This window comes from Neophocaena asiaeorientalis, unplaced genomic scaffold (assembly GCF_003031525.2).
Source record: "Neophocaena asiaeorientalis asiaeorientalis breed wild unplaced genomic scaffold, Neophocaena_asiaeorientalis_V1.1 scaffold240, whole genome shotgun sequence".
Classification (NCBI taxonomy): Eukaryota; Metazoa; Chordata; class Mammalia; order Artiodactyla; family Phocoenidae; genus Neophocaena; species Neophocaena asiaeorientalis.
Window position 1 is genome coordinate 4,208,858 of NW_020185331.1, and position 26,412 is coordinate 4,235,269.

General features: G+C 53.0%; 1 protein-coding gene across 1 annotated transcript; it reads right to left on the reverse strand.

Annotated features, from left to right (window-relative positions):
• Window positions 1-612: 612 nt before the first annotated feature.
• Window positions 613-2,572, reverse strand: LBX1 (ladybird homeobox 1). Its single transcript, XM_024735065.1, has 2 exons — window positions 2,161-2,572; window positions 613-1,494 (listed from the first exon to the last, which is right to left on the reverse strand). The coding sequence occupies exons 1-2, from the start codon at window positions 2,483-2,485 to the stop codon at window positions 974-976; spliced, it is 846 nt and encodes a 281-aa protein (XP_024590833.1). The 5' UTR covers window positions 2,486-2,572; the 3' UTR covers window positions 613-973.
• Window positions 2,573-26,412: the final 23,840 nt, after the last annotated feature.

Genomic DNA, 26,412 nt, shown 5'->3' on the forward strand with positions numbered 1-26,412 from the left:
CCCTCGTCTGGCCAAGTCGAGCTAGGAGCAGGGCGTTGGATACCGCAAGACAGACCCAGAGCTGTGGAGGAGGTGGCGCGAGGGCTTAGGTCGGCCTCGTCTCAGTCTCTGTCACATGCAAAAAAATTCTAAAAAGAGTAAAAAATAATTCTTGGACTTTGGGTTCTGTTTTCGTTGGTTGGTTGATTGGTTGGTTGTTGGATTTCCCCCTGCTTTGTCCCTAAGACCCGGACCCCAATAGTCAGTCCCAGGCAACCGGGAGAGGGTGGGGAGGAATCTTAAAAATAGCATTACTGGGCATTAGGAGGCAGAAATGGCATCGAAAACAGACTTCTTTCGCTGGGGGGGAGGGGGAAACATCGATTTGAAACTTGCAAGTCAAGACCCGGTTGCCCCCCTCAGCCCCTTCCCAGGTGTGTGTGGGGCAATAAAGGCAGAAGGAAATAAAAGAAATCAACTGCAATAGGCCTAGGGAGGTGAGGAGGGAGAGGGCCGGTGCATTCGCCACATGCAGGGAAAAATCAAAAAGTCGGGGCGGCCCCTCCTCCAGACCTCGAGGTTAAGTGTTCATTACCCTCGATTCTATCTCGCCCTCAGCAAACCCGGCAGCCTGAGCTTTGAGAACATGGAAACTCCGAGATTTTAAAAAATAAAAGAAAGAAAGAAAAAAGTCAGGCTGCGGTGGGAAGAACCCGGTATGTAGGTTTAAATATTTATACAGAAGCCATACAGAATTGCACGGCGAGGGCTCCCGGGGCAGCGGAGGCCGCGCGCGGCGGTCGGCTTGGCCGGCCAGCCCGGGTTTATTGCTTCGAGAGGAAAGAGGCGGCTGCCGGGAGCCGAGTCCGGGCCAGGGACAGGGGAGAAGGCGGGAGTTGCAGAGGAGGTCCCAGCTCCCCTTGGCGGTCCTGTCCGGGAGGTGGCGGGCAAAGAGCGCTAGGAGCCCGGGGCTGCGGAAGATGCCGGGCGCCGCTCAATCGTCCACGTCGATCTCTTCGTCTTCCTCGTCCTCCGAGCAGTCCTGGCTGCTGGCCGGCTGGTCCGTGAGCGGGGAGGCGGGCGAGAGCTGCAGGGGCCCGGCGCCCGGGGCCTGCGGGGCGCCTGGGGGGAGTGCCGGAGAGCCAGGCCTTGACTTAGCCCTGCCGCAGCCGCTGCCGCCGCCGCCCGCAGCCTCCGAGTTCTGCTCGAGTTCGGCCAGCGCCACGATGTCCATCTGCCCGCTGGGGCCCAGTTTCTTGGCGGACTCCACGTCGGCCTTCATCTCCTCCAGGTCCCGTTTGAGCTTGGCACGCCGATTCTGGAACCAGGTGATGACCTGAGCATTGGTGAGGCCCAGCTGCTGCGCAATTTGGTCGCGATCGGCGGGGGACAGGTACTTCTGGTAGAGGAAGCGCTTCTCCAACTCGTAAATCTGGTGGTTGGTGAAGGCCGTGCGCGACTTTCGCCGCTTCTTGGGGGTCTGCCGCTGCCCAAAGATGGTCATCCCGTCGCGGCCTGAGAGGAAACCAAAGTATAGGCTTGCGCCAGAGGAGAGGAGACCCCACCCCGGTCCTTACTCACCCCACCTAGACCCATCCGGCCTGCAGTCTGCCGCTGTTCCCTTCTAGGATTAGATTTGGCCACCCGGACTAGGGCAAGCCTAGGCTATGGCAAGCCCCCTTCCCCCATCTCTCGTCTACCGGAAGTCCCTAGGAAAAATTGGTTTGGTCTCTGCCGCTTCACCTGAGAGTTGGTTTGAAAGACCCGAGGTCGCTAGAACATGAGAGCCAGACAGGGACGCCCTGCCTGGGTGTGAATGTTGGCTCTCCACCTTGTCGCAATCAGCCCTGCTCTACCCCTACCCAAAAGGTCCCAGCAAAGGCTCTCCATTCCCCACCCCAGGAACAGGGCTAGCAGTACCCAGGCCACCGAGAACGGGAGGGAGTTAAGCAGAGCAGGCAGACTGCAGAGAGATCTTGGGTTCCTGCCTCCCCTCCGCGGTCACTCGACTCTGGCCTATCCTGTCCCACGCATCTCCACTCCCAGCGGCAGCGGCTTGGGCTGGAGGGCCCAGACAGCCGGCGCGGGAGGGGGCGGCCAGAGGCAGAGAGCACCAAGCGTGGGACACATGGAGCCGGGAGCCTGGTGCTGGGCGCCGGGGAACCCAGTGGCGGCGCCTACCTTCGGCTGCCTGCAGGACGCTGACCTCCAGCCCCTTAAAAGTCTTGCTGGCGAGCTCCTCCAGCGCGCACAGCGGCGAGGTCTGCGAGAGCAGCGCGCGGCCCGCCAGGGGCAAGCCGCCCGGAGCGTGCTTGTCCGCGGCCGCCAGCAGGTGCGCCGCCCCGCACAGCGAGTAACTTCTCCGCACAGACGGCTTGTTGAGGATGTCCTCGATGCTGAACGGCGTCAGCGGTTTGTTGGAGTTGGCGGGAGGCGGCAGGTGGTCCAGCGGGCTGCGCCGCCTCTCCTCCCCCGGCGCCGCCTTGCTGTCCTCCTTGGAAGTCATCTCGGCCTCGTTTGGGGGCCCGGCCGGGGCGGCTCGGGCCTCGGGGACCCAGCCCGCGGGCAGCTCGGGCGCCGGGAGAGCCGGGGCGCGCCGCGCGGGGCTCCAGTTTCGCCAGCCCCGGTGCTATTTAAAGGTGTCAGGTGGCTCCGCGGCGGCTCCTGGCCCCGGGTCCTGGCGGCGGCAGTTGGAAGAGCCGAGGCGAGGGCGCCGATCCCGTACTGCGAGGGGAGGCGGAGAGATGGGGCAATTGACTATTGCTAACAAGTTAGCCTTGATCGAAGAGTAATCAATTATCTGCAGCGGCACTTCTCTCTCTCTTTCTCTCTTTCTCTCTGTCTTTCTCCTCTCTTCTTTCTCTCTGTTCTCTCTCCTCTTCTCTCTCTCCCTCTCTCCCTCCCTCTCTCCCTCTCTCTCTCCCTCTCTCTCTCCCTCTCTCCCTCCCTCGCTCCCTCCCTCTCTCTTCTCTGCTCCCCCCCGTCTCTCTCCTTCTCTCCCTCGTCCTCTCTTTCACTCTCTGTCTGTCCAATGCAGGCAGCTCTAAGTTGGGAAGCTCATTAATTAGCGGGCCTGGGGTAGGAGGAGCCGGCTGGAATTAGCCTGCCTAATGCGCCTGTCAGTCCCGGCGCTGCGCCGCGCTCGGCCCGAGCTGTTTGTAAATTACATTAGCGGCTCCTTTATTGCACCCGAACCACCGGCTACTGAAAAGCCGCCGCCCCCACCCCAAACTGTGAGCCGCGCTCCCGGCGTACCCGCCTCCCGCCGGCCTGGCTGTGATGGCAGCGCTGGCCCGGAGGTCTCAGGCTCTCCAACACGGGATTTGGCGCCGGAGAAGCGCGGCAGGAGCCCATCCGGGGAGGTATGCAGCTGCCGCGCGGGCCAGGTAAGACCAGGAGCCTGGGTGGGCCCCGTCGCCGCCCAGAGCGGACTTTGCCGGGCTGAGATCAAGGACCCAGCGCCCCTACCCCTAGATCCACTTGCCTCTCACCCACGGCCTTGGGTAACGCGCCTGGGGAGAAGGAATCTGCAGCCCTCGGGTTGGCCCGCGGGAGGTCCAAGGAGGCTCTGCAGCCCTGGGTGAGGCGACACAGGACACAGGGGTGGGGGATCCCAGGGGTTGGGAGAGGAGGCCAGTCAGAGGACACAGCCTTCCCCAACCGAGAGGTGGAGCGGGGGAGTTGTTGGTGGCCCTAGGCACCTCTTCCCCCGCCTGAGCCTGAAGCGACAGCCTTACCTCCTCCGGCAATCTTGCACACTCTTCTCAGGCCGCGGCTCTCCGGGCCAGCTGGGGCCACGGCCCGCGTGGTGACCGGCGTCCGACCGTGGTAGCCGGACCGGGTGCCGGGGCTAACGGGGCAGGCTCAGGGCCTCCCCGCTGAGCTCTGCCCGGCCCCGGCCGGGGCCCCGCTGCCGGCCCCGCCCAGCCCAGCGCCCGGCTTGAGTGCACCGCCAGGCCGACTCCAGCTGTTCCGGATGCGTGGCGGGGGCCCGGAGGGGGCCGGGCCACGGATGGGGCTGCGATCTCAGGAACCCGCAGGGAGAGGCATTCGAGTCCGACTGGGCACTGGGAACCCTACGGCCCGAACTCTGTGCATATCAGGCGAGCATTTATGTGTGTATTTGAATGTGTTTATGTTTTTGAATATGTATATTTGTGTGTGGTTCTCCATGTGTTTATTTGTGTAAACGTATGTGAGTACGTATGTGTGTACCTGTGGGTATTTTGGTGGCTTGAACCCCTACCTATGTCTTTCATTCCCCTGAGGCACCCAAGGGGGCTATGTCCCCCGTTTTTGATGTTTTTTTTCTCTTGAGTCCCTTCTTTGGTTTGCGTGGGGCCACCTGCCCTGCCACCCTAATTTTCCATTTCCACCCCTGTAGGAAGGAGGGGAGGAGGAGAGAGGTTGTAGCCAAGGGAGGAAGTTTCCTCCCCACATACAGCCCTAGCCCTTTCCCTTGCTTTGTTTGTAAACTCCTGGGCAGGCAGTGCAGTCTGGCAGCCCTGCTTGGTCTAGAGAAGGCCCTAGAGAGGCCAGTGCAGAGGACTGTGGCCCAGCGCAGAGGTTGGGGTGGGAAGAATAGGACCTCTTGGACTTCTTGCCCCTTCATACCTGCTCCAGAGAGCAAACCAAGCTGGGCTGTGGGGCAGGGGACAAGTTCTCTTCCTTGATGCCTCTAGCATAGGGTCCTCTGAGCATCAGAGATCAGTTTCTTTATCTCCTGGTTAGTTATTCATTTGGAACAAGGCTTGCAGCTCTCCAGAGTAAAAGGGGACAGTGTAGGGAGAAAGGATTCTTGTTTGGGACCTCAGTGCCTGCCCTAGGCCTGCTTGGCAGTGTTGGGAAGATCTACTTATCCTCTTCCGCATCTTTGTCCTGCATTTTGGGGGGGAGGACAGGTGCTTTAGAAGCAGGAATGGTGAGAATGTTCCCCCAGAGCTGCAGAACTATCCCCAAGGCAGGCTTGTCTCTGATGCATCAGTGCTGCTCTGGAAGCCCATGAGGTGAGACTGGGCCTGGAGTCGGAGTCCAGAGATGGTGGAGAGGGATCTGAAGAAGAGGGCTCCAGGGAGCTGAACCCTGCTAGGTTGGAAGCTCTGGGACCAAAAGGGGTCTGCTCTCTCCTCTCACTTCCTGCTCTCAGGATCTCACCTCAGCCTCTGGCCCACAGCCCTTTCCTGCCATAACCCCCAAAGCCCTGACCCAGAGCCTCAGGCAAGCCATATCCCCCATGCTAGCAGATCCCTTCCAGATCAGGAAATAGGGACTCTTTGGTCCCCATCCTCCTGAGGAGCTCCCATAATACCCCTCCTCCCCCACTTTTCCAGTCTGTTCCTGTCTCCACACCTGCTATTGGTCGGCAAGACAGGATCTTAAGGACAACCCTGCTGTTACCCATCTCCCAGTCCCTCAGGAACAGCAGAGTTCAGGATTATTGTGAGGCTGCCAGGAAGGTGAGGAAAGTGAATTGGGGAGCAGAGGGGTGGTAGCATAGAATTCCTCCACTGGAGCCCTGTTTCCCTGGACCTTTAGTCTCTGGCCACATTGTGTCAAAGTGGACAGGACAGTCCACAATCACCTGCTACATTACCCCTTCCACCCATCATTGTCAAATCTCTCCTTCTCTTCCCAGCAGGCACCTACTGCCCAATCCCAAGGTTTTGGGTTTTTTGGTCTATTTGGTTGTGCTCTCCGCTGGCCAAGCAGCTCTGGCCAGCATAGTTGGGGAATCAGGGGGCACATGGTGTCACCTGCCTGTTTTGTTGTTTAGGGCCCCCTACCTCCATCACCCCATCCAGATTATCTTCAAAAACCAGCCCAACTGCCACACTGATTTTTTTCCCCCAACCCTGTGGTTTAACCCCAACTCCAGACCTCAGTGTGTGGGAGGTTGGCACCTTCTGGGATCCTGGGAGCCCAAACCCACTGCCTCCTTCTGCAGAGGTAGGAGCTGTGTTTTGGGTTTGCCCTTAGCCTCACTCCCTCTCCTGCCAAAATGGGAGATGCTTAAGGGCAGGGTCCTTGATATGGGGATTCCATCCACTTCAGACATTCACAGGCCAGGCAAGAACCTGGGTACTCTCAATTATTGGTTGAATGAGTTTTTGTCAAGCAAATAGAGGATAAACAATTATGTATTGTGGAGGGGCAAGGCTTGGGCTTTGGTGGTCCCACCTCAGAGGAGTTTTGGAGATAGTAAGATTTTTGAAAGGGGAGTAACTCAGAGGCAGGTGGGGTGAGTGTTGGTGGGAAGGAACTCTGCCATTGCTCCAGGATCTCACCTTCTACTCAGCCCCCTTCTTGGGATTCAGTGCTGGTTCAGGAAGACTTTCTGGGGTCTCCCACCCCCGGTCAACTGGGCCAGTGTCTTCTCCCCTGGAGGTAGAAGCAGCTGGTCCCTGGAGTCTGCTCCATAGAAGGAATGCCTGTCTTCAAAGCCTGGTCTATATTGTATCCTGACTCCTGAATTCCTGCTTGCTGCCTATACCACCAGGGCCCAGCCTTCTTTGGTCTCCAGTGGAAGGAGAAGGGATTATTCTGCCCCAAATCTGCTTTCCCCCTAGTTCAGTGAATATTCCGGACAAAGAGGAGGGAAAGAAAATTGCATGAATTGCGAGGGTAAGAGGACCCTGTAGACTCAGACAAAATGAGTTATTCCTTAGCATGAGAGAATATTCAAGTAAACCCTCAAAGGCTCCATCGGCTTTAATCCAGATTGCTTTGGTAGCCCCATTCATGTCCCGATTATTTATGTAAGCACCAGCATTGGCCTTCAGGCCAGCGCTTCCTTCAGAAAAAAGGTTCTGACATTGCTTGAAATTAGTTAACTTGACCACAAATCAGGATCATTTTTGTCCCCCAGGGACCTGCTACTGTGACACTCCTTGTGGAATTCAGAGAGTGTTTCTTCTGCTGTAGAAGTAGACTCCGATAGATGGCTTCCTGCCACCCTGGCTGAACCAGGACTGCCTACTTGGTTTTTATATTCTGCCCTGGGCCGCCTTCTGCAGTAACAACAACAGTAACCATGACAATAAACACCATAAGCTCTTGCCATGTGCTTGGCTACCATGTGCTTGGTTTCCGGCTAAGAGTTTTTATTGATTTTATTTATTACTCATAACCCTGTGAGGTAGCTACTGCTATTACCCAGATTTTACATACAAGGAAAATGAGGCCCAGAGAAGTTAAGTAACACTTCCAAAGTCACACAGCCTGTTTGGGAGTAATTAGGATTTGAAGAATGTTTTTTCTGACTCAGGTCTTAATCTTGGAACCACAAAGTATCTAACCAGAGCCCAAAGTTTCCTTGAATGGGCTTTAGGGGCTCTGCAGATCCCAGAAATTGTGTGTAAAATTATGTATGTGAGCCCAAGTGTGCACGTTTTTTCAGGGGCAATATTACATAACACATTGGATTCTCAAAAGGGATTGGAAACCCAGAAAAGGTTAAAGCCAGAAGCAGGCCAATAGGGGAAGGGGGAGGGAAGTTGCCTCTCTGCAGGCCTGGGGAGCAGGGAGCCAGCTGCTCCAAAATTCAGACCAGGCTCCAAGCCTGCTTCTGGACCTGCCCTGCTGTCTCTGGCCAGGCCCAGCTCTCAGGACTTCTTCTGGCAAAGAGAGATGGGGGCAGGGTCTATGACCAGGGCATTTTTTTGGAGAGCGCCCTTCCCTGCTTCTCTCCACCCACCTCCCCAACTTCTTTTGTGAACTGAACTCCTTCAGAGCCCAGCCTCTTCCTGGCCCTTCAGCCCTGCATGGGGGAATTGACTGCCCTTTGGAAGTGTGAGGGGCATAGACAGACCACTGAGTGATAAATATGGACAGGTAGAGATGGTGAGAGATGCTCAAGGCCCAGGTGATCATATTCTGCAGCCTCCAGGGCAGCCCTCTTTTTGGTCCCAAGCCTTTGCTTCCCCAGGAAGGGTCTCTGTTGCTTCCTTTCCTGGCACCTCTCTCTCTCTATCTCTCTCTCTCTCTCTCTCTCTCTCTCTCTCTCTCTCTCTCTTTTTTGGCCGCACTGCACGGCTTATGGGATTTTAGTTCCCTGACCAGAACTCAAATCCGGGACCTGGTAGCAGGTAGTGAGGGCACTGAGTCCTAACCACTGGACAGTCAGGGAATTCCCGCCTGACACCTCTTGCTGTTTTTAGTGCTCGCCTTATCTTGCGGTGCCCAAGATGAATGACTGAATGCCCTATTCAGTCCTCTGTGCTCCTTAGCATACCCCCCTTGGAGTCCGTGTCAGATTGCCAGGAACTGCTGGTTTGTCATCTGCCCTTCTGCCTCCCTCTCCGCCTGGCTGTGAACTTGGGGAACTGAAATTCCTCTCCATGCCCTATGCGAGCCTGGCATATACCAAGAGCTCTCCATGCCTTTGTCAAATGAATACGAATAATAAGAGACAAAACGGAGAGCCAGGTAGGGGCCTCTGCCTGTGCGCCAGAGAGAGGAAAAGGGGTGTAAGGGAAGGGTGGTATCGTTTTGCCAGCTTTGTGCAGATGTGTGACGCACTCTTGCTGCTCATACCTCCAACATACAAAAGGGGCACAGAGACCTCATTCTTTCATGCTTTTTGGCTATGGAGAGGGTGGTCCTTGGTTCTCGACCCAGCTGTAGTATGGCCTGACTCAGGAATGGAGTTTGTTCACCCTCTCCCTCTTTTTTAAAAAAAACAGGATTGAGTCCCCATTGTATTTTGGGCCCAGAAGCAGAGAGGAAGATCAGACAGAAGAAGCAGAGAGATGGGCAGGCAGGAGTGGCAGGAAACACACCCCTACCCCAGTAGCCCAGGGGACTATGAGAAGGGTAAATGATAGTGGGGGGAGTCTGGTTCTGTCCCAGTGGAGGTGGCATTTGACATGAGCCTCAAAAATCCAGGAGCATTGGGGTAGGTGCAGAAATGAGGACCACTTTCTTGGCAAGGGGAACAGCTAAGCAGGAGGCCAGAAACGCCAGCCCAGGGCAGGAGACAGGGTGCCCCATACTTCTTCCCTCCCTGGCCTGGGCATCGAGTTGCTGAGGTTGGGATGAAATCCCTGGTCCCTTGTGCACCCCCATCAGGTTCTGCAGCCTGAGGCAGGGGCTGGTGGGCTCCTGGGATGGCTGTTTGGGGCTGAAGGGCGGGGACGTTGGGGAGAGGCTGCACCCCAGCCCTTGCTGCTCCTGGGTTCACGGTGCGGAGGGGGGGGCAGGTTCCATTCTCTTTGCCATCTAGGGAAGCTCCAAGAACTGACCTCTCTCTTACTAAACGAACTCCTGGGTCTGGGCAAAACCACTAACGGTGGTCAGGCTACCCATTCCACAGCCTCTGCCTGTGGGAGGGCGCCAGGCTGCAGGCCATGCAGAGGAGCCTGGGCTAGACGAGGTGGATAGGCCAAGGAACCTAGGCGGGGAGAGGTGAGGAGACCTAGGAGCCGGCCAGCGTGGCTAGGCAGGCGCGGGAAAGGCCTGAGTCAGGCTTCTCGTAATAAACTGCACGTAAATAATTCAGCAGCCGCGCGGGGGCTCATTGCATTAGCGCCGCCGCCAGTGCCTCCCCTCGAGTTCCAGCTGAGGGGAGGGCAGGTCACTATCGTGCTTGAGGAGGGGAGCCAGATAGAAGACTCCTGCCTGCTCGCATCCTGGATTCCGCCCGGCCCAATCCCAGGAGACCCTCTGGTCCCCGATCCCCTCGGGCCCCACCGGTCAGAGGACCGCCTACTGGGCAGGGCCGTCCCAGCTTAGCCGCTCTTAAGACCCCAGGCAAGAGAAGACAGGTGGTGGGACCTGGGCCAGAATAGCTAACGAGGGAGCCCCACCTGCGGGAAACCGAGCTGTGGTAGTGCCCAACCGCACAGAGAACGCGGGCAGCGTGGCTCTGAGCAAAGTGGCCAAGGCAGGCACCTGTGCTCAGAGCCCAGTACCCGGGAACTGCTTTGTCCGGGCCGGGATTTTCCTTGTGGTCAGAGTGTAGCTCCAGGGAAGCCATGGAACTTTTCACCCACTGTGATCCCCAGGTTCTGCCTCTGCCCCCCCGCCTCTCCCGTACCCATAGATCCAGTTCCCGCCGCGCCAGCCAACCGTGTCGGCTGGGGTCCCCAAGCTCGCCCTGGATGGAAGGGAGCCACAGGCTGCTGGGCCTGAGAGGCTAAGTGCATACTGCCCACAGCCTTATTTCGTTTGAGTGGAACCAGCCTCCTCTGGCTTTTCCACTCCTCACAAGTCCCTGGGTTCCTGATCTTGAGGGATCACACTCATCCCATCAAACATCCACCAATGCGTAATTCCTCCAGCTCTTTCCCAGGCCCCTTCAGTTCCATTAGGTGGACCACGCCCTCTCTTCAGCAGCCTCCCTACTCCTACGTAGTGAACCTCGGGCCCAGACCCTCCCACTGGCCCCAATGACCCTCCCGGGGCCGGCGCAAACAAGACCCCCGGCCTGGTCTCCACCGGTGTTGCGGGCAGCCAGACCCGGGGGAAGGCAGCTTGTGTCCCCCCCTTCCCTACTCCGCTCTCCCCCCATCAGAATCTTCGTTGTTTGCCGCTGCCTCCTCCTCTTCCTCTTCCCTCAGCCTCTACGCATTTGTTTTTCTTCGTTTGGTGCCGTGCCGTCGGCCTGTGGAGGCCTGGACATACTCTGCCCGTCTTGAGGCCTCAGCCGGGCCGCTGGGTACGAGGCCAAATTTCAAACGGCTTCTGCAGCAGACCGGCTCGGGTGTCTTTGCAGAGGCAGGTGAGATGGACTGACGGCACCTTGACCTCAGACAGCTCCACCGCCGGCCGGCTGTGTGATATTGGGTAAGTCTCTTAACTTCTCTGAGCCTTGACGGGGCAAAGGTCAAGAGATTTAAGGAGAGTGATGGGAGACTAAGTCTTTTGATTCGTTTGGGAAAAGGGGTTGCCTGCTTTGGGGCCTGAGGAGGAAGTGAGGTTCGGGAGAATACTAGGTCTGAAATGACCATTTATTTTAACGAATATTTCGAGAGCAGCTGGTAGCTGCTTTTCATTATTATTATTATTTTTTTACAGCTGATGGGTTGCCAGGCGTTAGAAACTTCTCCAATCCTCACCACATCTTGGTTCTACCGAAGAGGAGTTTAAGATTGCCTCCCGCTGGTCAACAGCACAGGTGGGATTCGAACCTATATCCGGTTCCGAGTCGCTCGTGTGAGTTTACGCCACGCAGCTTCGCTTGGACTGGCGATTCGAGCCCTTGCAGAGCCGGCCACCACCTGAGCGGAGAGGGGTTGGGCTGAATCGCCAAACGTTCCCTTTTTTCCGTGCCGGGAAAGCTTTGAAATTCTTATTTTCAGGTAAACGATTTTGACGGCTCCCGGAGAAGGACGGAAGCCAGACCCAGTGTGGGACTTCCGGCTTGTTACGGGAGAGCCCCTGGGGCGGGACGGGGAGGGCAACTTTTCTCCCCGAGCCCGGGGAGGCGGCGGTGGCAGAGCCGGGGCAGAAGCCGTCGCTCTTCGATTTTTCCTCTTTGGAATTTATTCATCTGCTCTGTCTGTCCTGTGGGGCCCACGTCTTCGGAGGTCCTGGTCGGAGTGGGAGGAGCGCCGGGGAGAAGGCACACGGCCCTGCCCAGGGAAGAGGTATGGCCAGATATTCCCCCAACTCTTTCACCCTCTCCAGGGGCGCCTCTCTGAGGTAGGGTCCTCTTAGCGGCTTGGGGGGAGCGGAGTGAGGCCGGCTGGAAGCTGGGGCCTGGGGACCCCTGGCTGGGCAGGGAAGGGCTGGCATCTCCCTGGCGACCCCGTCCGGAGCTCCCGCCGCAAGGTCACCCCGTGGAAGCCCCGACAGGCCACTAGCCCCTCGACACAGGTCCCATTACATTGTATTTATGTTTCATTTTTCCCTCTCTCTTATTATTGTCTCGCTCTGGGGGAGGCAAAGGATATAATATATTCATCTTTATTATACCAAATCTGTGCGAAGCATTTAATAAGACGCTGTTTCCACACAGCCAGGGATTAGTGTGAGCTATTCTTAAATTAATGCTCGGGAAGGGAGGGCGCCTCCGCCACAGCGCCTGCTGCTGGCGGCCCGGGGGAAGCTCAGGCCCTGGCCGGCGCGCCCGCGCCCACCCCCAGCACACGATGCCCTTCTCAGCCCGCGCGCCCGTCCTAGCGTCTCTCAGTGGCCGTTAGGGCCCCAGCCTGGGGGGAGGGGCTCGGAAGAGCCGAGTTCAAGCTCCCTCCTGCGTTTCTAACCTGCTGCGGTTTGTGCCTATGAAAATGGGAAGAGCAATCCTATAGCCGCTTGCGTCTCAGGACTCTTTCTTGGGAGGCTGAAGAAGCCGCGGGTGTAAACAGGAAAGGAAAAAGCGAGGATTTGTCGGGACTGAGTTGGTGGGGGCCAGAGAGAAACAAGGAGGCCACAAAAGTGGTTCTAGGAGAAAGAGACCCCCAGTCTGGGTCCCAGTCCCGGCTGCGGAGCAGCGTGCAACTCCACTTTGAGCGGAGCCCAGCGGTTTCGGCATGCCTGGACCTCACCCCCAGCCTGATGCACGTGACCGAACCGAGTAAGGATCTTGGCCTGTCACAGTAGGTGACATGGTCCTCCCTGTGGGGAGGCAACTGTCTTTGTAGTTCAATTTACAGCTAGCAAATTGAGACTCAGAAGTTCAAGTGGCTTGTTTGAGGTGACCCAGCTGAAAAGTAGCACAGCGGATCATCCTGCCTTTAGATTCCACTCTTCTCCTTCCCCCAGCCCTCCTGCTCTCTGTCTCTCCCCTCACTACTCCCCAATCCCAATCCTCCATAAGCCTTACATTCTGCTTTCTACACACACACACACCCTACCTGGGGATGCCCAAGAGAAGGAGAAACAGTCACATGACTTTCCATATCCAGACCCACTGCTCAATGTCCTTTAGAACCCACTTGCCTGTGTTCATTTTCAGGCCCAGATTTGGGCACACCAGCCTTACTTAGTCCCTTGTTCCAGTGCTGTGGGGAAGGGTTGGGGGCCACTAAGCCAGGACAGAAGGAGGTGTTGTGCAGGAAGGGATTGGAGTGGGCAGGTAAGTCCCGCTAGTTAGAACTAAAACCCTCCCATAATTCTCAGTCTGCTTCTGTCCCCATCTCCCCATCCTTGGGGCCATACCAGGTAACCCCACGTCTTGTAGGCTGCTGGTAGGAGCGTCTTTGGAGGCTAAGGGGACTTGAGAAATCTGACAGCTCCCACCTGGGGCTGGCTAGGGATGGGTACAGACTCACTGTGTGGTAGGGCTGGGACTAGGTGAGGCAAATAAGGTGCCTAGGGCCCAAAATTTAAGGAGATACTTGTTCTCAGTGTTGTGTACGACCCCTGAAATTTTGTGCTTGGGCATCTCACTTGCCTCACTCTAGTCCCAGCCTGCTGTGTGGTCCCAGAGGTGGAATTACCACAGTTGCCAAGTGGGGACAGAGAGGATGATTTCACCTTACTATCGTGAATGAATAGCTTTCCGAAAGGTAGAAGTGTAAACAATGGAATGAGCTGCCTTGTGTGGGAGTGAGCGTTCCCAACAGGTGGAGTATGCTTTGAACCAGCTGGGAAGGCTAATAATCAATCTTATTGCCGTCATCATCTTCATCATTTTACTATCGCTTATTTTGTGCAGTTAAGAGCTTTACCCACATTATCTCAGGCAATGTATATAAATGTCTTTTGGCTGAGGATGGATATTAAAGTCTCTGATCTTCTGGGTCCTTTCCAGCTCTTAGAGTCTATTGTTGGGTAAGACAAAGGACACTTCTGTTGATTTTGGTTAGTTCATTGCATTATAGTTATTATTTGAACTTGTCTTGTGGCCTTTACTAATGGATAAGCTCTTTGAGGTCAGGGACTGTGTCTAATCTCATTTTTTTTTTTTTTTTACCGTTCCTTCTCTTCCATGCTCCACACAGGACTAAGCACATAGCACGTGTTTAATAAATATGTACTAAACAAACACATGAGTAATCAAAAGCTGTCTGTCTACCTGGCCATCTGCTTTCCATGCTGTGACCATCAGAGCTTTGAGGGTGGCCCCCGGGAGAGCCAGTACCACCTCTGCAGTCATTATGCCCCTTCCCCAACAGCTGAGCTGAGTTCAGGCCAACACTTATAAAGCCTCCTTCTTCCTCATGCTCCCAGCTCTATTCTAGTCTGTGGGCAAGGTAAAGTCCAGTCCAGGTTCCACCTTTGCAGAGGTGCTCCAGTCTCATACTGGACAAGCCTCATAAGAAACCATTCAGGTGGGGGGGCCTGTGGGAGATCAGAGCAGGCAGGAGCCCTGTAGCCAGAGAAGTCTGCCTGGCAGAGCTGGAACTAGAGCTAGGACTTGAAAGATGGGAAGGATTGAGAGGCTGGAGGGAAGAAATAGAGAATTCCAGGTTGGAGAGAGAGGGGGCAGCAAGAGTAAAAGGACAGAGGCAGGCAGAACTGCTCACAACAGTTTTGGGAGAGAGCAGGCTGGCCTGGGTAGAGCAGCAGAGGACTATAAATGGGAAAAGATGGTTGTGGAATGCCTTCAGTGTCCAGACCCAAAGCCAGAGACCAGAAATTGGGGTTCAGAAATCAGGGTCCACATCCCAGAGCCCAGAAATCAGAGTCTAGAACTCCCAAGCCCAAGGCCTTATCCAAAGCTGTCCTCTGGGTTGGTGTAAGATGCCACCATGGGGCTCTAAACTCAAGGGGCATGAGCTTACTGGGTAACAAGATGGACTCTTCTGATTGGCTTGGCCCAGGAAACCCAAGGCCTGGTGTGAGCCCAGAGTCAGCCTGGGCCTACCTGAAGCCACATTGCCTAGGACTGGCATGAGCAACTGTACTGGGTTCCCCCAAATCAGAACTAAAGTCTAGCCCCATCTGCAGCCCAGGAGACCTGAGCTGGAGCAAGAGTTGCCCACCAGTATACACCCTCCCACCCATCCCCTTTCCTTCCTTCCACCCTCTGATACAGGTGGAATCTAGGGCTTCTAGGCTGGACCCAGCTGGGCTAGGCCGCTGGGGGGTGGAGCCGTAGTGCCAATGAGTGTGTAGGCCTTGCTGTGCCGGCCTGTCACGGAGCGCAAGCCTGCCAAGGAGCCGGAGCGCTGTGCCGCGTGGAGGGTGTCAGGGGTGGTATTGTCGGCGCACAAATGCTCAACTTTATGTACTTTTAACTAGAGGTGTAACAGATGGCCCCGTTTCTGTCCAAGCCAGGGAGACTGGTGCCCATTCCGGCTGCAGCCAATCAATCCCGCCACTCTGGGGGGAGCTACAAGCTGGGCTGGGAGGCCTGGAGCCAGCAATCGCGCAAGGCTGTCTGCTTGGGCTGGCCCAGTGCTGCCTCTGCCAGCCACTCAGCCGTGGGTCCGGGAAGGTAGGAGGGTAGGCAAGTGGCAGCCATGCCCGGCAGCCCAGTCAGAGGCCTGTCTGGAAGAGAGAGCCTGGACCCACCCATCGGGACCCAAATGGCCAGTGAAGACATTCAAGTCCCCAACCTGCACCACTTTGTCCTCATTCTCTTGTGGTCCCTGCTTCGTACCTAAGCCCCAAATATCTAGCCTCAAAACTCTCTAGACCCATAACCCTGCAGTGTCCTGCATTGTAGACACCAGATGTCGCTTGGGACTGGGGGTGGATAGTAGTGCCTTTGGGAGAAATAGTTCATGGGACTGCAGAAGACTTCAAGAAATGCCCAAGACAGCCAGGGAAGAAGAGAAAACAAGAGGATCCAGGGATCCTGGAGCTGGAAGAAACTGTTAATCTGTTCATACATTCATTCATTCAGTCCACAAACAGTGAAAGCCTACTATGTGCTAGATCCTTTGCTAGGTGCTGGGGACACAGTGATGAATAGGACAGAATTCCTGTCCTTGAGACCTTCTCGGGGAAAGACGACAAGTACACTGGTAATTGGAGTGATGAGCTTTGGCTCATAAAAATCTCCACAAGGACCATAGAAGCACAGAGCAGGAGCATTTAACCCTATCTGGGAGATCCAGAGAAGATTCCAGCAGGAGGCCAGCTCTGAACTGAATTTTAAAAGACCAGTAGTTTTCTTTGGAGGTGAAGGCAGGGAAGGGCATCTGAGGGGGAAGGAACAGCATACACAATGACATAGTAAGAAAGGGCATGGTGAAGGTAAGGGCTGGAAAAGATGTGAGTGTGGTTGGAGTTGAGTACGGGGTTGGGAGGAGGGGAGGAGATGAGGCAGCTAGTTGATGCCTTGGCCCTGTTTCAGCAGACTGGCAACCTGACCCAGCGGCTCTCTTCCTTCAGTTGTCCCTCCTGTGACCCTACAGCCCCTCCTCCTGGGGCCAGAGGGAGTGAGGAAAGAAAGAGGCAAGGCCTAGCAGCATGTGGACAAGGCCAGAACTCAGGGGACCCCGCAGCATCAGTCCTCCAGAGTGGTCCTGGCCCTGGCCTGCCTTCTTCCCTAATTTGAGGGATGAGGCCATGAACCAGGGGGCTGACTCTCCCCCAGATATGTACCCCTGGCATTTCTGAGTCCCCTAAAAATGGCCTTTCTGTAGGTTCCTTAGAGATGACCTGGAAACTTATTCCTTTGTTCACCAAGCATTAAACATGAGCTGTGTTCAAGGCCCAGGCAGGAGACAGAGTATCATCCAGGACTGTGAGGGGCTCAAGTCCAGACCCAAGAGGAAGACAGGAGTCTGGGCAGGAGTCCTTCTGCTTACAAGAAACAGAGGTTCCCTTGAGTAACCACAAGAAAAAGGAGAGCCTTTATATGGAAGCACATGGACGTAGGCAGCTCTGGGCACTAACTTCTCTCTCATGGTAAGGTGAAAAGGCACCCTACAGGGTCTTCTTTTCTCTGTGTGTCTCTCCTCATTAATATTAATGAAACTGTTATTGTTGTTGTTGTAGGGGGAGAAGGAATGATAGCTAACAAGTTCTGAGCACTTACTGAAAGCCAGACAGTTTGGTTTCCATGCTTGCTTCAGTTAATCCTCTTAAGAACACTGTGAGTTAGCTAATCTCATTATCCCCATTTTACATGTGAGAACACTGAGGCTCAAGGAGGTTAGGTACTCTGCCCCAGGTTCAAGCCAGGCAGTGGAGGAGTCAGAATCCTCACTCAGGTCGGCCTCCAGGGCCCCAACTCATAACTGCTTCTGACCCCCGTGCAGCTTCAAGAGCTTCCTGGATTTCCTCATCATTTCTCATAACTGTGACTTACATTTGACCAGCCGGCCTCTCTGAGTCTCTCTCTACATCACCTCCGCTAACTGCTCTAGTCTCTCTGTATTTCATAGTTCAAATTCCCAGGAGAGGAAATCAGATGGCCCAGCTCATCTTTTAATGCCAGGCCACACTGTAAGCAGCTGCCCAGCAAAAGAGCTGGTTGGGAGTGGAGCTGTGCGCAGCCACTGATCAGCATTTCTGATAGAGTCAAGAGTAGAAATGATATCCTACTAAGGAGGAAATGCAAAGTGCTACAAGAGAGCTGCAAGAAAAGGACGAGGGGAGACTTCATGTAGGGTCATTTGTGGTCCCAGTCTTGAAACAAGAATAGGATTTGGAGGCCAGAGTTGAAGACAAGGATTTCCAGAAGAAAGGAAGAACACGAACACAGGCGTGGGACTGGGATAGCGTGAGTCATGTTCAAGGGCCAGTGAGTAGTTCTTATTAGGAGAGTGGGGTGCGTGAGACAGAGGCTGGAAAAGTAGGACTTTTGACTGCTAGCATGAATCTAAACTTAATTCGATGGGAGTTATGGAAGGTCTTTGAGCAAGAAAGGAATGTGATCAGATGGGTGCTTTAAGTAAGATGACCATATGCTCAGGGCAGTTCCAGTTTATGCCTGTTGTCCCACTATAATTATTATTATTTTTATTCTTAAGTTTCATTGTTGTTGCCATTATTATTATTATTATTTTACAGAGACCGCTTTGACTCTTAAAAGCATCCTAGTTTGGATAATACAGTCTATGGTTGCCCCAGCTTTAGGGACCGTGGGCTGTTGCTCTGCTAGGATTATGGTGAATGGGGCAGGATGAAAGGCAGGATGGTCCTGGATGAGGATATTGCCATAGTCCAGGTAAGGAAGGCAGAACCAGATGAGGGCGGAGAAGACAGAACACAAAAGGCTGTGAGCAAGAGACAGGGCTAGCATAGAATTTTCCAGACCTGACCAGTGAATGGATTTGGAGGATAAGGAAAGGGGAGTGTAGAGTCCAGGTGACTCCTAGGTGTTCAGCTTGTTTGAAAGAATGGTGGAAATTTGAAGGCAAGGCTTGTGGGGGATAGGGGATGGAGATAATGATTGTAGTTATAGTGAGTTTGAGGTGCTCTGGAACATCCACTCAGAGATGTTCAGCAGGAAGTTGGACATTCCAGATGGGAACGCAGAAGCTGTTAGTTAGGGATTCTTCCAAAGAGATGGCTAGTGGAAGCCAGGGGAATGGTGAGCTTGCCTGCGATGGGGCAGGGGGTAGAGTAAAATGAGATGGAAACTAAATCCCGGGAGATTCCTGTACTTAGAAAGCTGGAGGAGAGGAAGGAGTCAGAAAAGACTAAAAAGGAGTAGTCGGCATCCCCAGGAGGAAAACAAAAGGAGTAAGTGGCCTGGAGATGATGGAAGTTTTTAGGGAGGAACTGGTATTGAATCCTGCAGCGTGATCAGTGAGGCAGACAGAGTCAATGGCCAGTGGATTTGGTTATTCTCAGGTCACAGTAAACTGCAAGTGACTGTAGGGTGTTGGGTATATTGCAGGGAGAGTGAATGACAAAGAACTAGAGGTGATGAGGGTGATTTCTCATTCATAAAGTTTATCCAGGAGAAAGAGGAAAGAGGGAGAGCTGAAATGGACAAGATATAGAAGATGCTCCATGGAGAAAATTCTGGGAAGAGGCAGGAGCAGTTGGGTCCTTGGCAAGTAGAAGGAACTCTTCTTCCTCAGAGACAGGAGGGAAGGAAAAGGGTGAGTGATGATCCAGGGAACTTCTGGGGTGGACAGGTGGGTTTGGGGACAGGTGGAGAGGGGAGTATTATTTGAGGAATGGGCTTCATATTCTTGGTCAAGTTAGAGTGGAAGGCTTGCAGAGAAAGTTTGTAATGGTTGTGGAATTGTAATGAGTTAATTATAGATGAAGAGAAAGTTTTTGTTTTGTTTTGTTTTGAATATACTGGTGTAGGATGAGTTGAGGCTGCATGAATGGGCCAGTTTTTTTCACCTGCTCCAGGGTGTCCAGGAGTAGGAGCCAGAAAAGTGGATGGCAGTGTTGCTTAAGGCTGGAGATTAGTAAGCAGGATGGCAGGAAGTACGTCATTGAAATAACTGATATGGAGCCAGGGTAGGAAAGGAGGAAGAAAAGCCAGACTGGGAGTGATGGAGTGGGAGAAGATGGAGGGCTTAAGGGACCAGAGAACGAGCCAGTAGGAATGAGGGAATGAGTCAGGTTAAAGGATAGGAGATTGGGATCAAAGAAGAGAATTTCAGATCCTGAAATTCTGGAGTTTCCAGGGGTGAGGGGTGGTCATGCCAATTAGAATTAGAAGTAAAAGAAACTGTCCATAATGGCTGGGTTCAAGACCTTCAAGGGACTAAGGAGGCTGGGTGGGGTGACTGGGAATTGAGCTGCTCTCAGCATCCCCAGTGACATTTCAGGTTTTTTTTTTTGATTTCACAAGTTGGTGCATGCTCCTTTATTTAAAAAAAAAAAAAAAAGATCTGGGGATCTAATGCATAGCATGGTGATTATATTGGGTTGGCCCAAAAGTTCGTTCAGGTCTCTCCACATTACATCTTATGGAAAAACTCGAACTTTTTGGCCAACCCCAATAGTTAACAGTCTATTGTATACTTGAAAATTGCTAAGAGAGTAGATCTTAAATGTGAGAACAAAAAGGAAATGGTAATTATGTGATGCGATGGAGGTGTAGCTAAATTTGCATTATATACATGTGTCAAATCAATGCATTGCACACCTTATATGATGTTATATGTCAATATAACCTCAATATAGCTGAAAAAAAAGAACATTCAAGTGATCAAAATTAAATTAAAAGTTCTCATAATCCCACCCTTCAGATATTACTAAAGTTAACATGTTGATGCTTATTCTCCTAGACTCTGATGTATATAGTATGTTTTTATTGGAGTGGAGTTGATTTACAATATTGTGTTAGTTTCAGATGTACAGCAAAGTGATTGTTATATATTTTTTCAGATTATTTTCTATTATAGGTTATTACATAACCTATAATATTGAAGATATTGAATATAGCTTCCTGTGCTTTACAGTAAATCCTTGTTGCTTATCTATTTTATTGATGTATATGTTTTTTTTTTTAAACATCTTTATTGGGGTACAATTGCTTCACAGATGTATATGTTTTTAAAAAATGAAATAGGGGATCACAGTATATATACCTGATGGTTTCTTAAATAAGCTTTTAATTTTGCAATAATTTTAGATTTACAGAAAACTTGCAAAGATAGTACAGAGAGTTTCAATATGCCCCTTACCCAGTTTCCCCTAATGCTAACATCTCACATTACCATGGTACATTTGTCAGAACTGGGAAACCAGCTCTGGTCCGTTATTATTAACTAAACTCCAGACTTTATTTGGCTTTTACTAGTTTTCCCACTAATGTCTTTTTCTTACTGCAGGATCGCATCCAGGCTCCCACATCGCATTTAGTTCACATACTGTTTTGCAACCTGCTTGTTTTACTCAACATTATGTGTGAATACCTTTCAATGATGCTAAACGTTCTTCTACACCATCATTTTAATGGCTGCGTGGTTTTCTGTTGATGGCTGTGCTTTTGCCAATCCCTACTGTGGGATGTTTAGGTTGTTTCCAATTTTTTACTCTTATAAACAAGGCTGGGATAAGCCCCTTGGAGCTAAAGTGTCTGGACTATCCCTGCTTATTTCCTTATGATACATTCATAAACATGGCATTGCTGGGGTAAAAAGGATACACTCTGTAGAGGCCGTGGATACATCACACCCAACTGGCCCCTGAATGGTTGTACCAGTTTACCCTCACACCAGCATCACTCAGCCTTTTTTTTTTTAAGTTTATGACGGGGAGGGGGGCAGATGCAGAAGACCTTTAAGAAGGGGTGTCCCTCAATGCCATATCCCTCTCTATGCCCAACTCTTCTCTAGACCACAGGGTCTACACTGGCCCTGAAGGCAGCTAGCAGCTGGGATGGGGGTGGGGTGTGGCCAGGCTATGGCCCCTGGGCTCTGGGGACACCTCCCGTGTAGGGAGCTGGGGAGGGGGCCTGGGCGGCCGCCTGGGCTTTGTTCTTTTGCCAAGAGCTGAGCTGGCGGGAAGGGAAAGGATGAGGAGAGGCTGTAAGGGGAGAGGGAGCCCTCCCCCACTCCCATGAAAGCTGAGAGGCAGGAGGGCAGCTCCCTGAGCCAGCCAGGGGGGCAGCAGACGGATTGGGAAAACGTAACCTCCTCGAGACGCATGCTCCAGTTCAAGCAGGAGGCATTAAGGATGAAATATCTCCTGAGCAACAATTCATCTCTAACTGGGAGGAGAGGGACTCGCTGACATTTAGCTGTGATCAGGGGCTGCACACGCCTGTCTCCAGAAGCCTAACAGGAGCGTGGCCGCCTGTGTGTGTGAGAGAGGGAGTGTGTGTGCGAGAGAGGGCGGGTGGTGAGGGACCATGTGCAACTATAGTAAAGCAGTGGGTGTATGGATGACGGTGTGAGAGAAACCGTGTGTGTAATAGGATGTGAAGGATGATGTGTGACTGTAGTAAGACTGTGTCTGCACATGTGACCGTTCATGTGTGAGAATCTGTGTGTGATTGTGAGGACTCTTTAAGTGTCAAAGTCAAGTCTGTAATGAGGTGTTCAGCCAGTGTGAGCCTGTGTGTGATGGGGCAGGTGCATGCTAGGGTACTGTGCACTCTGCGTGTGTGACATTGAGATTGACCCTGAAATTGGCCTTGAGGCATCGTGAGATTGGAAATGAGACAGTTGATGTGAAGCTGACCCCAAGATTAAGCTAGATCTCAGGCCACTGCCAACCCCTGAGGTGCCTTTGTGAGAATTAGAAAAAGGTACTCCCTCCTCCACGAAGACACAGCCCCCAGCCGTGCTGCAGTGCAGTTCTCCTGAGGAGGGCACAGTCTGCAGAACTCCAGGTGGAGGCCCTGGGTGGGCACCCTACTCTCTTTTCTTATAGTCCAATGGAATTTTCTCTTATTTCACTTATTACGATTTAATGTCTTTACCACCTTTGTGTAAGTGTGCCTCTACTATCTGTCTCCCCTGCTAGGCTGTAAGCTCTGTGCAGGCGAGGACCACTTGTCTAGTTCTGTCTTGTTTGTTGTCGTAACGCCAGCTCCTGGCCCAGTGCCTGGGGCAGAGGAGTTGCTCCATAAATGTTTGCTGGATGATTAAAGGAATGACCAGGACAAGGGTGTGTGTGTGTGTGTGTTCACACGTGTGTATCTGTCTGCAGAGGTGTGGGCCTGAGCCAGGTGTTGGTGTACATCTGCTGGATGAGTGTCATTGTCATCCCCAGAAGGCTCTTCTCTCCTGTCCCCTAAATCCTCATTCCCAAATAGGCCAAGGACAGGAGTGGCCTGGAGACAGGAGGACAGTTGAGGAGGAGGAGGCCAGCTTCACCTCTGCACTGTGCTTGGCCAGGGTGGAGGGAGCAGCGGGACTGGGCTCATTGGCTAGAGGGACAGCAAGGGGCCAAACCTATCCCACCCACCTGCATGCTCCCCTGCCTCATCTTCAAGGCCCGTTTGAGGCTCTGGGAAGATTTCTGTGAGTCGGACCACAGGTACCCAGGACTCACCGGGCCCTGGCAGCCCTTCTCAGAGCTGGACTCAGGAGAAACTCCTACCCAGGCTGTGCAGGCCCCAGTCCCCAGTCAGCCCGTGACACACCATACAGCCCACCCTCGGGTTCAGACCACCAATGCTGCTTTGGTCCGCACGTGACTTACTCAGGTAGACATAGGATTCCTCTGCCTTCCTGAAAGCAACAGAGTTGCCAGTGTCACATTAGCCCCATTCCTGAGGCCCATGGCTCCGTATTTTGAGGGAGGTATGCATGGGAGTGGGTAGAGAGATGAAAAGGGCCCAAGGGGGTGGATTTGGGGCAGCTGGAAGAAGAACAGACAGAAAATGAGCTCAGAAGGCATGAAGGGGAGAGAAACGTGAAAGTTCTAGTGGGCTGAACAGGTTGGGGCTGAGAGGAGGTAAATGGCTCAGGACAGAGGTCCAGCTGTGCCTTTGAGGGGGGCCGGGGGGCAGAGGATGGGAGGAGTCTAGAGTTCACCAGAGTCCAAGTGGCCATCAACACAGCTAGCCCCACCCCTGCCCCTAAAATCTGAAATGATCCCCAAGATCCACTCACACTGGTACCCTAGGGACTGAGGAGGGAGGTTGCTCAGCTGGGGACTTGTGCTCGGAGAGTCCTTTGGAGGAGAGATGCTCTGTGTCAGAGTAGCAGAAGAGACCCGAGCTGGTGGTTGTCCTTATGTGACCAGAGCCTCAAATTTCCCCTCTAAATGAGGGAGTAGGACCATATGCTCTGCCAGGTTTCCTCCAACTCAGACTGTGCTAACGGGACTCTCACTATGAAGCCAGATCTGAGGGCTGTACTCACTTGGTGGCTACCTCCGACCTCAACTTTCCCAACAAAGCCTAAGACACCGTGTCCCAGGGTGCCCCTCAGACCCTGGAGGCCCATCCTCTAGCCCCATGAGGACCCTAACTTTTTACTCTCCTTTCCTGCCCCATGTCCAACCTTTCAGAGTCTAGAAAGGCAGATACCTTGCTGTTTGCTCTGGAATCGGACCTAAGGAGCAGGCCATCCCCTGCCTCTGGCCTCTGCCCTCTCTCCTAGGACCCTCAGTGCTTCTTCCACTGGGAGTGGTTTCCAACCTGTGCAGAGACCAGGCTAGCCAGGAGAAGAGGTAAAAAATACTTTCTCTGCTCTGGCCCTAGGAGACCATACCCTGCTTCTCCTCGGAGTGGGATCAGAACAGATTAGGCATGGAAGGGTGGGGCCTGCTCTCCCCTGACACCATCCTCTCCCAATTTTCAAAGCTGCTCCAGGCTCCATGGATGACTGGAGCCAATTGCAGGTAATATCCCTGTCAGGGCATAGCTACACTCATCCATTACCTGCCGAAATCTCACCCACTGCCCTCTCAAGGGGACTGGCTCAGGCATGTGTTTGACCCTTGACAAGCTGGAAAGGCCAGGGGCATTTTTTGCTTCCCCTCTTTTCAGTGATGACTGTGGGTTCCTTAAGGTTAAGAACCAAGTCTTATTCATTTTTGTGTCTGCAAGGCCCCACTCAGTGTTCAGCACACAGTAATTGGGCAATAAAAAGGTAGAACGAATGAATGAGAGAGTGGGGAAGGAATTACCCCTTTTCTCTGTCGATGGAAATGGGGAGGAGGTTGTGTTTATTAACTGATATGTCTATCGCCAAAGGGTGTACTTGTCATGGCAAAGGGTGACCGCTTCTTTCCCTCCCACTTGGCCACCTCCCTGAGTCACTTCACAATCCATTTCCCCAGTATCTGGGGAGGGAGGATGTCACTTTAATGAGCATTTAGGCTGTCCTCAAAGTGTAGGTGGCCTTGCTCACATGTCTTGGAGCCACCGACCCATCCTCTTTGCAGACAGGCAGTAAATCAATCCATTTTGCCTTGGGCAGAGCCCTATGCCAAGCAATGGGGAAGGGTCTGGCCTCAAAATATACAAAACAAGGATCTAGTTCCCTCCTTCCTACCTCAAACCCTCTGGTAAATGTCATTCAGATCTAGAGATTGGAGTTCCATTCCTTTTGGATATATGATCAGATCAAGAGTTGCACTTTGGGGGCTTCTCTGGTGGCGCAGTGGTTGAGAGTCTGCCTGCCAATGCAGGGGACACGGGTTCGTGCCCCGGTCCAGGAAGATCCCACATGCCGCGGAGCGGCTGGGCCCATGAGCCATGGCCGCTGAGCCTGCGCGTCCGGAGCTAGGATCAGAACTCAATCCAGATGCACATCCTTTCTATCCCCATGAATCCCACGTGACTGGAGGGGTTGTCTACTTGCAGAAAACCTGGGTACCTGTGGATCCCTGGGAGGGTAAGAGGGTAACTGGAGTGACTGTAGCCAGAGTGCACAGGTGGGGAGAGGTGAGAGCTCCTGCTGCCTCTGACATGGCCACTGCCATTACTAATACTAGAGGAGACCCCTCTCCCAAAATGCTTCAGACCCAAGATCTCTGTGTCCATGGAATAGGTGTGGGATGTCCAGGGTCTTTATCTACAGCAAGCTTTTTATAGAAGAGCAGTGTTCCTGTTATTTCTGGGGTCAACCAGAGAAATATATGAGGACAATGGTCTTATTGTGCTCTCCATTGGACAAACCAGGGAGAGCAAAGAGCTTGTCCCCTCCCCCCAACCTTTTCTCTTTCCTCTGACTTTTTCTATATACCAGGTTTCTCTGTTGGTACATCCTGCCAGGCAATACCTTTTCTCAGCTTCCTGTGGGCTTGGGAGTCACCAAACCAGCCTTCGGGGACCAACTCTACAAATCCAGCCTGTTTTCACTCAGCAAAAATCCAAGAAAACATATTGGCAAGATGTTGGTCCCCTGAGAGCATGGCAATGCCAAACTCCCCAGGCCTAGCCAGAAGACCTCTGTAACTGATGGCACAATGCCCAGGGTTAAGTGGCCATGAGTTAGAGATAAACCAAGGGACCAAAAGTCAGAGAATCCAAGCAGGCAGAAAGGGATATCAGGTTTCAATGGACAGGGCAGGGCAGGCAAGAGTCCAGAATCCAAAAAGTCAAATAGAGCAATGAGAACTTGACCCTGAGGCAAGAATGGTTGAGTGAAGGGGATGCTGGGGCACAATGGATGCAAGAGGTTATTTTGACCATGTAGAAATTTGGGGTACACTCTGAGGATTTCTAGGTAGGAAAAGGAGAGCTTGGGGGTGACCTTACAAGAAGAGGTGAAGGAGATGCTGGAGGTTCTCATACTTATTGTGGTGATGGTGGCAGTGGTTGTCGGTGAGGTTGAGGATTATAGTGGTTGTATGATTATGGTAATAGCAGGAATGTGGTGATGAGTGGTCGTCATGTTATTATGATTTGTTAATAATCACTGCCATGGTGATAAAGGGAGTAAGTGGTGTTAATTGTCATGGTGAAGGAAGCGGTGATATTGAAGCTCACAGTAACAATCATTTGGGGGGTGATGGTAGTTACCAGTGGTGATGGTGACAATAATTATGGTCACAAGTGAAGAAGGCTGTGACAACACTAAGGATGTTGAATTGTTGTCCAGATGAGAGAGTTGGTAGCAAGGATTACATTGGTAAATATGGACTCTTCATGTGGTATTGTTCTTTCCTTAATCCCTGTAAGTGTATGAGGTAAGCCTGACCCTGTAGGCAAGCTCAGGAGGGACACGTCATGGCCCAGGGTCTCCTTGAGCCGGGAGGGAGAATCCCCTTCTCCTA

Excerpts from the sequence above, each read along its gene's own strand:
- LBX1 (XM_024735065.1), bottom strand. The coding sequence starts at position 2,485 with ATGACTTCCAAGGAGGACAGCAAGGCGGCGCCGGGGGAGGAGAGGCGG. Across the intron at positions 1,495-2,160 it reads CGTCCTGCAGGCAGCCGAAG|GCCGCGACGGGATGACCATC; the intron begins GTAGGCGCCGCC and ends GTTTCCTCTCAG.